Source organism: Sturnira hondurensis, unplaced genomic scaffold, assembly GCF_014824575.4.
Source record: "Sturnira hondurensis isolate 20B ecotype Veracruz unplaced genomic scaffold, ASM1482457v3 Scaffold0006496, whole genome shotgun sequence".
Taxonomy (NCBI): Eukaryota; Metazoa; Chordata; class Mammalia; order Chiroptera; family Phyllostomidae; genus Sturnira; species Sturnira hondurensis.
This window is the reverse complement of record NW_028079127.1, coordinates 2632390-2647922: the sequence shown is the minus strand read 5'-3', so window position 1 is coordinate 2647922 and position 15533 is coordinate 2632390. Positions and strand designations below refer to the sequence as shown.

At 47.9% G+C, this 15533-nt stretch overlaps 1 protein-coding gene across 2 annotated transcripts; it reads right to left on the bottom strand.

Moving 5' to 3' along the window:
* Positions 1 to 255: 255 nt before the first annotated feature.
* RGR (retinal G protein coupled receptor) lies at positions 256 to 13702 on the bottom strand. 2 transcript variants are annotated; one of them, XM_037049360.1, is made up of 7 exons: positions 13575 to 13701; positions 11666 to 11822; positions 10487 to 10608; positions 4335 to 4479; positions 2929 to 3046; positions 1090 to 1203; positions 256 to 661 (listed from the first exon to the last, which is right to left on the bottom strand). In XM_037049360.1, exons 1-7 carry the CDS (start codon positions 13651 to 13653, stop codon positions 539 to 541), a joined length of 858 nt encoding a protein of 285 aa, XP_036905255.1. In that variant the 5' UTR covers positions 13654 to 13701; the 3' UTR covers positions 256 to 538. The 2 variants fall into 2 exon arrangements, with proteins under 2 accessions (XP_036905255.1, XP_036905256.1); XM_037049361.1 differs by lacking the exon at positions 1090 to 1203 and having other exon boundaries at positions 13575 to 13702.
* Positions 13703 to 15533: the final 1831 nt, after the last annotated feature.

Here is a 15533-nt window from a genome sequence, read left to right as displayed (position 1 = left end):
TCCATATATGTGTGTGTGTGTGTATGTATGTGTGTATATATATATATGTATTAAATATTTTATTTATTTATTTTTAGAGAGAGGAGAAGGGAAGGAGAAAGAGTGGGAGAGAAACATCAATATGTGGTTGCCTCTCATGTGTTCCCTACCAAGGACCTGGCCTGCAACCCAGGCATGTGCCCTGACTGGGAATTGAACCAGTGGCCCTTTGCTTCACAGACCCATGCTCAATTCACTGAGCTACACCAACCAGGGCCATATTAATATATTTATGTTAAGGTCAGGAACAATGACTTTCCCAAGGTCTCTAGCTTCTGTGTGGAGGGCTATGACTAACATCCAAGTCTCTCTGGCCCCTAAGCCCAGCTCCTTTCTTGTGTCCAGCCTGGGGCCATTAGGGGTGGAGGACGTATGTCTGGAGCTTGGCTGCTGAGGCTGCAGGGTAGGACTCCTTGTGCAGCCTCCCATCCTGGAGCTCAGTCCAGAGTGGCAGGGGTGGGCCTGAGTTTGAGCAGCCCTATGGAGAAGCTCGGTGTGCTCAGTCCTGCTCACTTCTCTTTGGCAATAGGCACTGCCAGATTCCTCTGTGGACCATGCCACTGCCCAGGGCATAGTTCACAGCGTTGATTGTGGGCATCATTTTGGCGATGAGAGCGGGTACCTGTTGCAAAAACATCCAGAAAACAAGTTTCAAAGCCTCTGCTCCTCTTCCTGGTCCCACCTGGTGACCTCAGCTTCCCTGCCTAGCCCCAAGACCACAGACCCTTCGTCTTGCTGCCTCTCCATCTTCCCTGACAAGCTGCCAGATTATGTGTGAGAACACATGCCTCCCTGGGCACAGTCTCAGCCCCTGATCCCAGAATGCATGTTCCCATCTGGCTGTCTAGCTCTGTCATCTCACATGAGGCTGAGGCGATGTCAAGCAGCATCCCCATGTGGCCTGGGTGACAAGCAAATTCCCAGGGAATTATGAGTATTCAAAGGAATAGAGACAGACAGACTGTCATGGAGGCAGTAAAGCATGAAAGAGACATGGGGTGAAACAGAGACACAGACATGGAGAGCGTTCTAGCTCTGGGTTGTCTGTACCATCTGCAGCTTGGGGGAGATGAGGGTCACATCTGTGATGGCTGCGTACAGATACAGGAGGGCATAGGGGCCCCAGCCGAGCAGCAGCATCCTGGCTGGCAGGGTGGTGTTCACCTGCGGAGAAATTGTCACAGGAGGGAGGCACTGACCTGCTCCAATGGTTGGCAGCCCCACTCAGCCCTGGGACTGTGTAAGCGCTCTGCAGGGCTGGGCAGCATGACCAGCCTGTGGGAAGGTGCTGAGCCTGAGGAGGAACTTGGGACCAGAGGGATCACTCTGCCGTTTAAGATGCATGACCCTAATCCTGTCATTTAAGCTTACTTGACCTCAGTTACTCTGTCTGTAAAATGGTCAGATACTACCTGACTGGCCTGGAGGCAGGGTTTAGGTGCAGATAATGAGCTTCTGTACTGGGTTCTGTGAGGGTGGCTGTGGGCTGAGTTGCTCTCACACCTCAGCCCCAGAACCGGCTCTCCATCAGCAACTGTAGCCACCTGGCTGGTCAACCTGTCCTGGGTTCAAAGGGGCTGCTTTCCACTGAGTGAGATACAGCCAGGCAGCTGGTGATGTGGTACTCCCTGGGACCACAGGGAAGCACTCAACTTGCAGTCTGATTTTAGGATAGAGGTTGCCATGTTCTTCTTTTCACATACACCCAGATGATACTCTGATACTATTTTCTCTTGACTATGTCTTCCTTTAACAAAAAAGGTGATTTAAGCTCATAGTCAAGGTCCCTGGGCCAGTGCATGGCAACTCCTGCTGATGCTATCAGAACTGATGGTTTAAAGTCAACCCAGAAAAATGAGAACATTTGTGTGGCAGACTTGTCTCCAATGAATGTGGTGACTTTGAGCAACCAGACAGGCCTTGGGGGCAGTAATGAGGAGGTGAGCACCCAACTGGGAGCCTGGGATGTGATTCAGGGCCCTCATCCTCCTTCTGAGACCCAAGGGAACCCTGTTCTCCAGGGAGAATAGATTTGGAAGGTCCTTTTCCAATTCAAAGAAAAAAATAATGTGACAAATTAAATGTTTCAACGAGAATTATTTCTTTTATGCACCATGATTGACCCCTTGGTGATACTGTTCCAGACCCAGGTCTGATCCAACGCTGCTGTTCCTAATTGTGACTTTTGATAAAGTGCTTAGCTAACCCCATTCCTGCTCAATTTTCTAGTCAGTGACATAGGGATAATAAAACCTTCCTTCCTCTAAAGTGGTTGCAAAAATGAAAGGACATAATTCACATAAAGTACTATTAGTATGCGGTTTTTAAAAAATCTTTGGTGCTTATATGACTCATCTGCTAGAGATTAACCAGGTAACAAAATTACAAAAAAAAATTGTGGCAGGAGAATATTAATACAGAAATTCAGAAATGGCCAGAGGGGCTTATTTTGAAGTGTTTGCTTTTTTTGGCCAATTATGCTTGCAGATGTCATTTTATGTTGTGGGTAACAGCTTGTGCCTGTGATTAAATTAAACACATCAAAGTGATTCAAAACAGAATTTTAAAAGTATGTAATTTTGTGCCAATACTCACATCCTTGGGGAGAAAGAAATGTCACAGCACGGAGGGTGTCTGGCACGGCCCCTGGTCCTCAGGGTCACGGTGTCTGTTCAGTGAGTCCGAGCCATCCTGACCCTCCTTCCAGGTCTTGGCAATCCACAGGGAGGGTGCATTCTTGCCTAACTCCTCCTCTCTATGAAAGCTGGATCTACTTCAATTGTTGGAAACTCAGAAAACTCCCGATTGCTGTCTGTCACATCACTCATGTTCCCTGGTGCCCCTGAGTGGGACAGAGAGAGTTCTTCTGCTCTAGGAGTTAGGCCTTACCTGGGGATGTCCTGTCTTCCCAAGTTTCTGCTCCATGAGCCGATAGGATGTGAGTGTGATGAAGAGGGGCAGGAGGAAGTTGAAAAAGGCCATGGTGAACAGGAAGCTGGTGAAGTTTCTGCCGGCAGAGGGGGCAGGGTAGTAAGGGTCATCTCTCTGTGAAGATCACTACGGAGGAAGCCCCTCAGCCACTCCCATCAGGTGGGTACTCAGAATGTGGGCACTCCTGGGCCCCAGTTGAACTCCAATCAAAGCCAGAGAGCCACTAGGTCCTCCTAGAACTTGCCTTAAGGAGCCAGGAAGCTGAGGTGAGGGAGGGTCCTCCTTTAACTCGCTGTTGGCCAGTTCAAGTGCTCAGTTCTGTATGTGCCCCACACATAGAGAATGGGACACTTTCCTTTGGGGAACATGTTTATCAGATGGAGGTGTCAGTGGACCAAGAGGAAGGAGCATTCAAGGAGTGTTCCTGGCACAAAGGTTGAAAGGTGCCTGAGGATAGTGAACAGACTGGGCACTGTGTGAATGAAGAAATTGTTGTGGTCATGGGAGGTGGAATGGCTTACCCTTCATTAAGGGGATATTGTGTCATCTTGGTGCTGTCCACTAAGGATAGGAGGGAAGAAGGGATATCAGAAGGACTGGGTACAGGCTGGGAGAATACCTGCAAGGAGTGCCCCAGTGGGACGCTTGCACCAGACCCAGGGTTCCCAAAGTGGGTTTCACCTGGGAAAATACTTTCACTGGGGGCAGATGCTCTATCAGTAAATGTGAGTAAACATGTAAAGCAGGTGAAAGCAACATGGTTCTAGTGGAAGTAAGAGAGGAACTGGAGCCCAGGTGACCCCTCCCCTAACAGGTCTCCCTAAGTCCTGGTCTCCCCAGAGACCCATGGGTGGGGTAGTATTAGACATATGGCCCATGAGGGTGTGGTCACTATGCATTCACTGCTGTCTCTCCAGGGCTTGGTCCAAGGACTGTCTCACAGCAGATGCCCAGAGAATTCAGAAACCTGAACGCTTTGTCAAGGAGGTCCCTCCCAATGCAAAGACCTTAACATTCTTTGAATCCACTTAATCCAAGGACAGATATGATTCCTCTAGAAATTAACAAAGTCAGAGCTTGGGCAGTTGACAGTGATGAAGATGGCAAAGTGGTCATGGGACCACTTTGATTCCCATTCTGGTGACCAACTCTTTGCCTCAATTTGCATAACAATCCCATCACTTGGCCAGTGTTAGTAATGGGTTTTCCCCAGTTCCATTGTTAACTTGCAAGTGGGTATCATAACTAAGGAGCTGAGATTGTCTGGCAAATGTTGACATTCCCTGATTTGGGTTTTCAGCTGTGACATTGCTGTCATAAGGGCTCAAAGCCAAGATTTCCATGGAAGGGAGCCTCCACCTCACCTGGAGTAGTCCAGGGTGCAGCATGTCCCCAGAGGCTCATAGTCATAGTGGCCCCAGCCCAGGAGGGGCAGTGCTGCCCAGAAGGCAGAAGAGAGCCACACGAAGAGCACCAAGGATACAGCTGTGTCCCAAGCCAATCGGCTGTCTGCATGGACAGAGGAGGAGGATGGTTGAGAGGAGACGACAGCTATCAGGGTGACAAAGAATGAACTTCATGGTCATACGAAATGGCCCTAAATCATGGCTCTGATGCTTAATAGTCTAGTGCCTCAGTCAAGTTAAAAGTTTCTCTGGGACTCACTTTTCTTCTCCACAAAAGGGGATAATAGTTCCTGCATTAGAGAATTGTTATGAAGAATAAGAGAGAAAATAGATGGGAAGATCTCGTAGTAGACACTTTACACCATCTTCTTTAGAGGACAGAGAAAGAAGACAGGTGTGCTTCCCAAGCTAAGTTAGGACAGAAACATGGACAGTGGTTCAGATGAGGGTCATTGGGAGAGGAGAGTGGAGTCTTGACTTACCACCATCTCAGCCCTTACTCAGAATCACATCACTGTCTCTGCTTTCAGGATACTCTTTGAGAACTCTTGACTCGGGATTTGGGGCTCCATCTTGGTCACACTGGCAGAGGCTGGGTCCTGAAAGTACTTTTTGGTGTGACCAGTCTCACTGACCTGACCTCCTCCACAATCCTTCCACCTATATCACTTACAGCCTCAGCCAGCCCTTCTTATCCAGTGATTCTTCCTGGATCTCACTTCAGAATGCCTTTCCCAGATGGGAAAGCAACATGGTTCTTCTCTCCATGGTTTATGTCATGTTACCTTAATTAACAGCCAAGAGTGGGGGGTTCAGCTGGGAGAGGGAAGGGGGAGAATGGGGGAAAGGTGCAGGGACTAAGAAGCATAATTGGTATGTACAAAATAGACAGGGGGATGTTAAGTATAGGAAATGAAGAAGCCAAAGAACTTATATGCATGACTCATGGACATGAACTAAGGGGAAGATTCCTGGAGGGAATGGGGGCACCAGGCAGAGAGAGTAAAGGGGAAGAAATTGGGAAAAGTGTAATAGCATAATCAATAAAATATATTTTTAAAAGCAAGAGATAAAAAGACTCCAGGGTAACGAACAAGACTTTAGGTGGGGTTTGGTCAGAAGAGGCCTACAAACCCCGGTATCCTGACACTTTGATTCCACTGACACAGCCCCAGAAGGAGTTTGCTTGTGGATATGCCCTCCTTCTATGGACTGTATGTTTGTGTCCTCCGACCCCAAATTCATATATTGAAGCCCTAATCACTACATGACAGTATTTGGGGTTGGAGGACTTTGGGAGGTACTAAGGCCATGAGAGTGGAGCCTCCATGGTGGGATTAAGTGCCTTTATAAGAAGAGATATGATTCTAGCCAAGACAGAGGTGTAGGTAGACACACCGTTTCTTCTTGCACAACCAAAATATGGACAACAACAATTTAGAAACAAAATAACAACCAGAACTGACAGAAAATTGAACTGTGTGGAAGTCAGACAACCAAGGAGTTAAAATAGACACATTCATCCAGACTGGTACAGAGTTGGGCAGCTGAGCGGAGAGGGGTTGGGGCACAAAAAATGGTGGCACGGGGCACACAAGTCACCCCAGGTGCACAAGACGACAGCGGGTGAACCCTGGGCACAAGGTGGCAACGAGCAGACCCAGTGAGGTGGCAATTGTGAAGCCAGGCACTGCATGCACTGCTGACCGGGCAGTCCCACATTTGAGCATGCAAATAAACTAGGCAAAACTGGGGAGGGAGACAGACTGCACAACCCAGGGTCCCAGTGCTGGGAAACAGAGCCTCAAAACACCAGCTGAAAACACCTCTGGGGGTTGAGGCACAGTGAGAGACTCCCAGCCTCACAGGAGAGTTCATTGGAGAGACCCGCAGGGTCCTAGAACATACACAAGCCCACCCACACGGAAATCAGCACCAGAAAGGCCTAGTTTGCTTGGGGGAAGTGGCTGAAATCCGACAGAGAGTGGAACAAGCGCCATTGTTCCCTCTTGGACCCCACCCCACATACAGCATCACAATGCAGCCATGTGGGTGAACGCCTAAGGCTCCACCCCTCATATGTAACAGGTGTGACAAGACAAAAAATGGCCCAAACGAAAGAACAGATCAAAGCTCCAGAAAAGATACAACTAAGTGATGAAGAGATAGCCAAATGCATTTGAAAAGATATCAAATGCACAGTTCAAAGCACTGGTGATCAGGATGCTCACAGAATTGGTTGCATTTGGTCACAAATTAGATGAAAAGTGAAGGCTATGCTAATGAAGGAAAATGCATAGGGAACCAGTAGTGATGGGAAGGAAACTGGGACAAAAATCAATGGAGTGGACCAGAAGGAAGAAACAACCAAACAGAAAAGAATGAAGAAACAAGAATTCAAAAAAATGAGGAGAGGCTTAGGAAACTCTAGTACATCTTTAAATGTTCCAACATCTGAATTATAGGGGTACCAGAAGGGGAAGAGGAAGAGCAACAAGTGGAAAACTTACTTTAATGAATAATAAAGGAGAACTTCCCCAATCTGGCAAAGGAAATAGACCTTCAGGAAATCCAGGAAGCTCAGAGTTCCAAAGAAGTTGAACCCAAGGAAGAACACACCAAGGCACATCATAACTACGTTAGCCAAGATTAAAATGAAGGAGAGAATCTTAGAAGCAGCAAGAGATAAGGAGACAGATGATCTCTGTTCCCTTCAACTGAGGGCACAGCCAGAGGCAGCTATCCACACACCAGGAAGAGAGCTCTCACCAGAACCCAGATGTACTGGCTCCCTGATCTGGGACTTCCAGCTTCCAGAACTGTGAAAGGTGAATTTCTGTTGTTTAAGGTACCAAGTCTATGGTGTTTTTCTGGGTGACTAAGCCCCCTAACCCCATATTAATTACTGTGGGCACAATAATTTATATACATCTTGACTAATGTGTTATGTTAGTTTTTTTGGCTTTGGAAACAGATGACCAAGGTGACATGCCTAGGGTCATCCAGTAATAGAGCAGAAGAACCCAGGTCCCTTCTCCCTGCTTCCCTGTTTTGGTACTACCCCACGCCATCCAGAACAGGAAGGGCTTTGATCTAGGGACCCCTGGAACAGGGATTAACTGCTCTGTATTGAGGCAGAGAAGCTTGTTACTGTCTGAGAAGGTTGCATGTGTACATGCATGTGTGAGATAGTCTAAGGGAGTCTGAGGGGCAGGGCTGGGATAGTGGTGGGGGAGGAACTACAAGGTCAGGTGGAACAGGAGGGGCTAACCTGTGAGAATGAAGGCAATTTTGGGGGCCTGGAGAGAGGCATGTAACTTTGCCAAGGGTGAGGGGTTGTGTGTGTGTGTCTGTGGCAAGGACAGACCTGTGATTCCAAAGGAGCTAAGCCCAGGGCTACAGGCCACACTGTCCTTGGACCCCAGAGTAGCATCCATGCCAGGCACATCCATGATTCCACATTTGAAGCTCAGGAGACAAAGGGAGAGACTACCTCTGGAGGCACCCAGGCCATGCCCAAACCCAGCTTTGCCCTTATCAGCTGTGTGACCCTCCTTGGACAAGCTATTTAACCTGTCTGAGCCTCTGCTTGCCAGTCCACAAGCTGGGGGTTATGCTTTGAATGTTAGCTGAGCCACAGCTCCCCAAAGTATGTTGGCATACCCAGGTGGTAAGTGGGATTCTTGAGAGTCTAATGGGCAAATATATGTTTTCTATTAATGTGTATTAAAATTATAAGAATATTAAAGATGTAGGAGTTCTGGCTAAGATGGAGGCATAGGTAGAAACCCTTCACTTCCTTACACAACCAAAAGGAGGATAACAACCAATCTAAAATCAATAAACAACCAAAATCACCAGAAAAGCAAACTGCATGGAACTCTGACAACCAAGGAATTATAGAAAAAAAATCAACCAGAATGGTAAAGCAGACATTGAAGGCCAACTTAGAAAAATGGGGCAAGGCGGCTGAGGGATGGGGCTGACTGCCAAGCTTGGCAGAGCTGTGTGGGAGGGACTGACGTAAGGGAAAAACTGAGACTCAGAGCTGACTGTGGGCTAAGGCTGGGGTTGCCCAGGTGAGAGATACTTCCAGTCTGACATGAGAGTCTGTTGGAAAGTGCGCTAGAAAAAAACAGTCAAGCTGCATTGTTCCCACTCTGGCCCCTGCAGCAAAGAAGGTTGTCCTGCTGGGGCAAATACCTAAGGCTCCCTTCCCAGCTCCTTACAGCCTATCAGCTGTGCCAAGACGATGAAATATGTCCCAAATGAAAGAATACAGCAAAACCTCAGAACTAAGCAATGAGGAGGTTACCAACCTATCTGATGGAGAATTTAAAGCCTTGGTAATCAAAATGCTCACAAACTCATTGAGCTTGGTCAAAAAATGAAAGATACCAAAAATGAAATAAAGCAAAATATTCAGGGAACCAACAGTGACAAGAAGGAAACCAGAATTCAAAGCAATGATTTGGAACAAAAGGAAGAAATAAACATCCAACTGGATCAGAACAAAGAAATAAGAATCCAAAAAAATGAAGAGAGGCTGAGAATTCTCTGGAACGACCTGAAACATTCAAATATCTAAATTATAGGGGTACCAGAAGGAGAAGAACAACAGCAATAAATTGAAAACTTATTTGAACAAATAATGAAGGGAAACATCCCCAGTCTGGTGAAAGAAATAGACTTCCAGGAAGTCCAGGAAGCTGAGAGAGCCCAAAGAAGTTGGGCCCAAAGAGGACCACACCAAGGCACATCATAACTAAGTTACCCAAGAATAAAGACAAAGAAAAAATCCTAAAAGCAGCAAGAGACAAGGGGACAGTTACCTACAAAGGAGTTCCCATAAGGCTGTCAGCTGATTTCTCAAAAGACACCTTATAGGCAAGAAGGGGCTGGAAAGAAGTATTTGAAGTTGTGGAAGGCAAGGGCCTACATCCAAGATGACTCTATCCAGCAAAGTTTTCATTTAGAATGGAAGGGCAGATAAACTGCTTCCCAGATAAGGTCAAGCTAAAGGAGTTCATCATCACCGAGTCCTTATAATATGACATTTTAAAGGGACTTATCTAAGAAAAAGATAAAAAATATGAACAATAAAATGACAACAAACTCACAACTATCAACAAATGAACCTAAAAGAAAAGAAAAGCAATGGAAAGAAAAACTAAGTGAACAACCAGAACAGGAACAGAATCAGAGAAATGGACGTCATGCAGAGGGAGTTCAGTGGGGAAGGGAGGGGAGGAACGTGGGAAAAGGTACGGGGAAGAAGAAGCATCATTAGTAGGCATAAAATACATGGGGAGAGATAAAAATGGTACAGGAAACAGAGGGCTCAAAAAACTTATATGTACAACCCATGGACATGAACTAAGGGTGGGGGGAATGCTGGAGGGTTGGGGGCAGGATGGGGGGGATAAAGGGGAAAAATTGGGAAAACTATAATAACATAATCAATAAAAATACTTCAAAAATAATATTGAGCTGTGATGTCAAAGATATTGTTTAGAACAAGAGTGAAGCCGGTGTTTAAAATCTTTAGTTTAAAATCTTTAAATCTTCTTTCTATTCCAAGAAAGAAATATCAAGTAGATAACAACAGGTGGTACTCTGATAGGATCAGTGATGAAGACGATGTTTGACAATACGGCTTGGGAAATCCAGAGTTAGACTGGTTTTTATGAAGCTCTGGCATGGCAGAGGTTCTGCAGAAGTGTGAAGTGTGGGGGCACATGCCTGGCGCCCCCATATCACCTCTCTGACCCCTAACAGTGCCTGTCTTTAAGGACATTTTCTGCATCCAGGATCACATTTGATTTTCAGACTAAAACTGTGAGGCTGGTCACCAAAACCATTTCACAAAGGAAAATACTAAGGTTCAGTGAGGACCCGTGACTTGCCTGAGGTTGCAGCCTTTCCAGCCCATGCCTCTACACTCTTCTTGCATTCTCCCAGCCTTTCTCTTTTCCTGACTGCCCATACCCCACCCACCCCCACACTCACCCCCACCCACACTCCCTTGAACTGGGAGACGCTGAGCAGATCTTCATTCCACCCACCCTTACTGCATGGATGTCCCTCCCCGCTGGGAGCCCCAGACATACGAGTGCAGTAGTGATGATAGCTCCCCCAAGCAATGGCTGCGCTGTTGCAGATGCTGGCCAATGCTGCTGCAAAGCCTTGGAAGCCGTGAGCCTGGCAGCCACCTGAGCCATAGGGCCAGCGCCTGTGGGAGATACTGGGCACAGTGATCCTCCCCTCTGTCCCTGCCCTCCTCTCAGAGGGTACCTTCTTGAACATTGGCCCAGCTCCTCAGAAAAGGGCTTTATCATCTGTGCTTTCTATGAGGAAACTGGGGCCTTAGAGTTCAAGTCACTGGCCTGAGGGTGTGGAGCCTGACGCAAACTCTCCAAGCTCAGCACCAGTGTTGGAACAAAGGTCTCTCGCTCTCTGTGATCAGGTGCCTCCCTTCCAGTACATGGAACACCCTGGTTGGAAAGAGAGCTCATAACTTTATTCAACAGATGAGGAAACGGAGGCTCAGAGAAGACAAGGTACCGAGCCAAGGTCACAGAGCAAATGAAAGCAAAGTCGGAGGGTAGAACTCAGGCCTCCCAAATCTTGGCTTCATAGGCCAAGCAGGGGCAAAAGCTTCAGTTGTCCACCCCCTATCCTAGGCAGAGGTAGGAGATCACAGCAAGGAATCTTCACTGATTTAGGCCCACAGATCATTAATGCCCAGGTGAGCTCCAGTCCCATCTGCAGTGCCCAATATTCAGTCTGCTTGAGAAAACAGTCATGTAAACATCTTCTGAGGCCGTGTTGGAAGACCCTGATTTGCACATGAGGAGGTCTGAGACTCCTGTCGAAATCCTGTTCACTTTCACAAACACTTATTTAGGGCTTCCCAAGTACCAATTGTAAGTTATTTACAAATAATAAAAAGTCAATACTTTCAACTACCATATGAGTTAGGCGATAATATCCAATTTAGGGAATATGCCAAGAGGTAGAAATAATGATGCCAAGATTCAGATTTAGGCAGCCTGGTTACAGGGCCCATGTTCTTCATCCCTACAGTCAGTCAGCTCTGTTGGTCAGGTTTGAGAGACTTTGAAAAGTCTGGAATTCAGATGTAGCCTAGTTCAGCCTGCCCTCCCTGCTAGGGTCAGTTTTCGGTGTTTAGGAAGAATGCTTCTGGCCTTGCTGCTCAGTGCCTAGAGATCAGGCCCTAGGCAGGAACCCAGAGCCCAGGGACTGGTGGAGAGTAGGGGGGATGTTACCGAAGGAGGCTGGATGTTGCAGCAACGAGGGCATTCAGGCTGATCCCACTGTCCGCAAGAGCCAAGCTCAGCACCAGCAGGTGGCTAGGGGTCCGAAGCTCCGGGTTCTTGCAGAAAGAGAGGATGGTCAGGCTATTGAGGCTGAGACCGGCAAGAGCTGAAAAGAAGGTAGAAACTGTCATAGCGGGTTTGTGAGGCCCACCCAGGATCAGAACCTGGAAGACCGAGGCGGACAGAGCCTGAACAACCTCCTATCCCTAATCCTTCACATTTAGCAAGTTTCTGAGTGCAGCTCACCAAACACCTACAAACAGAGCTGGCCCTCAGAGACTGAAAGCTGTAAGACTCACACCCTGATCTCTACTGCGTGCAGTCTAATGAGAAGACAGACAAGGCAGAAAGCCCATAAAGCACAGTGCAGTTTATGCTAGAACATTTGTAATCATGAATGGCCCCCAAGCCCTTATCACAGGCAGCTGGTGCTCAGCACTTTACAAAAATCCTGTCATTCAATCTTCAGATGAATGTTGTTCTCCCAATTTACACTTGGGTCTCTGAAGCTCAGAGACCCTAGCTAACTTGCCCTAAGCACACAACTCATAAGAGATGGAGCTGGGAATTGAATTCAAGTCTTTCAAATTCCAGAATGCCTTCTCTAAGTGTTGTGGAGCAGCATAAGGGAGACCCTCGAGGAGGAGGAGGAGTCGTAAGAGTGGGGAGCTATCCAGGACACCAGGCAGAGAGGTGAGATTTGAAGGGGGTGGTCTCAGGTGTCAGGAAGATCCGACTTTGAATTTCAGCTTGGTCACTACTTACACTCTCTGAGCCTTGGCTTCTCCCATCTAAAGTGAGTAATGTGGGGATGGGTGGAGGGGAGCGAATAGGAACAGCTGTAACTAAACAACAGTAAAAGCAATTAAAAAATAAAATGAGGAATGGGGAAGCATCCTGTCTTCAAAACTGTGAGCATTTAGTAGGAAGACAAGATGCAGAAAGAGCATTCTAGAAGTAGGGACAGCATGTGCAAAGAAATACAGTGGTAACATTTTTTGAGGACATACGGAGATGCTAGATTGTAGAGAGGAGAAGAGGCCAGGGCCACCAGGACCAGCCTTGTGCTGCTGCTCTCTCTCCACTGTCATTTCTTCAAGGGTGAAAAATTTTGCAGATTATTTCTCTGGATCTGCTCTGAATAAGGGCTGCGTCCCCAACAAGGTAGTCTTGGGGTGGCCCAGCTCCCAGGTGTACAGTCCCAGCTCTGGCCTCAGTGAACATCTTAGGGATTCTGGATTGAGGCTGGCACCTCATGCCGCAGGTCACCCTTAGAATGGAAATGCTTAGGGCTGAAAGAATGGAGATGGTGGCATTCATGGGGGTGCTGGAGAGGCTGGGGGTGAATGAATTTAAAATGAACTTAAATTAACTGAACTCAGCTAGCACTTTATACCCATGATCCTATCTGACCTTCCTCATCACCCACATGGAATGTCAGGGTACTGAGGGCCAGAAAGCTTGAGTGACTTGATTATAGTCACACAGGTGGCCAAACTGTCTCCAGAGCCTATCAGGGGCCTGATTTTATACAAAATTCTTAGCAGAATTTCCAGGGAGTGGATGAAACTTTCTCCTTGTGGAAAGGACAATGCAAAGGCCTGAACCCTGATTTTGGGTCATGCCCTGGGTAGATGTCCCCCTCTCAAAGTCCCTCCCTCCCTTACCCTTGCCTGGCTTCTCTCTCTAGGCTCCCAGACTGCAGGTTGCATCTCACAGGTACAGCCATCAAAGCCCCCATGGATCTACTCACAGAGGGGTTGAGTTTAGAGACCTCTCCTCGTCAGTTTCATAGCTGTGGCTCAGGTTCTGAGAGCCTGCTCATTCCCCACTACACCCCAGGTCCTGCCTGGCTCACCTTCCACCAGCAGCACCATCCCCACAGCCAGCACCTCCAGTTCCCCAAACCCTGTGGGCAGGGACCTGGAATCTGCCATCCTTGCCTTCCTTCCAGCTGGCCCAGCTCTTCTCTGGCTTCCCAAAGCCAGGCTCCTCCCTTTTAAAGAGCCATCTCACATGCTGGCGCATGCAGGTGATTATGCTAGATCTTGGGCTCCTTCTTGCTGCCCCTCCTCCCAAATCACCCTCTTGGCCCAAGCAGAAGGAACCCATTCACCAGCTGGACAGTACAACCTTTGTGAAGCCAGGATGGAACCATGTCTCATTCATTTCAGCCCCACTAGGCAGGATTAAGGACCGAGAATCCAAATGGTGTGTGGCTGAGAGCTGATTTAGAAGAGTTGCATAACTAAGGGAGGGATGGGGAGCAGAAGGAGGGGTTTGATGTTGTCGCTGTACTTGAGAACTGATTAGGAGCCAGTTCCCAACATGTTTGTTCAGGTTTTGACAAGCTGAGTGGCTGTGTACATGTGTGTGCACATATATATGTGTCTGTATTCTTGCATGCATGTCCTCACAAGCAAGGAGGGAAGGATGATGGCTGGGAAGTCAGCTGCTGTTGTAGAAAGAACTCCAACTGGAACTAGACTCTTGAGTTCTGGTTCTGAATCTGCCGTTAACTAGCTATGTGCCCTGGGGTGGGACTGATACAGGGTGCAGCCAAGGGGGGGCCCAGAAAAGATTTGGAATGGTGTCCAGAACTCAAAGTGTATAGGAATATTGGAGGAAATATTAAGATGTCCTCACCACCCCCCCACCCCCCCCCCCACCCCCCCCCCCCGTCAGTTGGGGGAAGGGACAAATGGAGCAGGGCCATTGAGAGCTGTTTTGCATAGCAACAGTTTTGCAGCTAACCTCTGGAATGGTCATTTAACATATCTATAACCTTTAACTGGTTTCATAGATATGTTAAATAGCTGTGGCCAAGTTTTGGGCCAGGGAGAAGTGAGTGGCTTGGGACCCAGGATGTAACTGGGGGCTGATCCTCTGAGACAGTCCCTGCTTGAGAGCCATGTGGCTTTAGCAGAGTGAGGATCCCCTCTTGGCCAGGTGAAAGGGAAAACCATGCAGCTTTGCCAGAATGGAGATCCCTGCGGCCAGGTGAAGAAAAAAGATGCGCTTTCGGTGGAGTGCAGCTTTGGTAGAAGAGGCCCACACGGCTTTGGGGTGCTCCTTTTGGCTGAGTGGCCTGGAAAGCAGGAGAGACTTTGACTGGAACTTGGTACAAAGAACTCTTGGCAGTGGAAGGTGCCGAATGACTTTGGATTAGTTGGAGATCCTGCCTGGACAGGCGACACAGCCCACAGTGCCAGCGACCTGAAAAACGGACGTGTGCTCTTTTCCTGATTTATGGTACCCGGAGTTGGGACAGTGGGAGAAGGGAGTGCTGTGTGTGTGTGTGTGTGTGTGTGTGTGTGTAGGTGTATACCCTTAAAGACTTTAATATTTTAATGAAGGCATTAGGCCTGAATAGCATTAAATAAACATTTTGTTTCCTTTTCACAAATCTCTGGCATTGAGAGATGTCTTTCCAAGTGGCGGCGGACAGAAGAGCCCAGTAGATATTAATGTACCATTCTTGGGAGGGGCCTCTGTTTTCAGTAGCAGTTTTTTGGCATCCCTGGGTGGGCCAAGTATTGCCCTCCCCCCTCCTCCCCCACCCCCCCGCCTCGGACCCATGTTCGGTAACAGGACCACTGGAGTCTCTGCTTCCTCCTTTGCAATGTAAGCATATTTTTCATGACCTGTGTACATCTTGGTTAGAAGAATATCTCGTGAGTATAGCCCTTTGGGCTGCACTTCCTGACTCCCATAGAGCACTTCAGCTACACAAGTATCCAAGTCTCCCAAGATGGCTTGGAGCAGAGGGTCTGCAGCTTTCTCGTAAGTGGTCTACAACCCACTAAGAGCTTTGGCT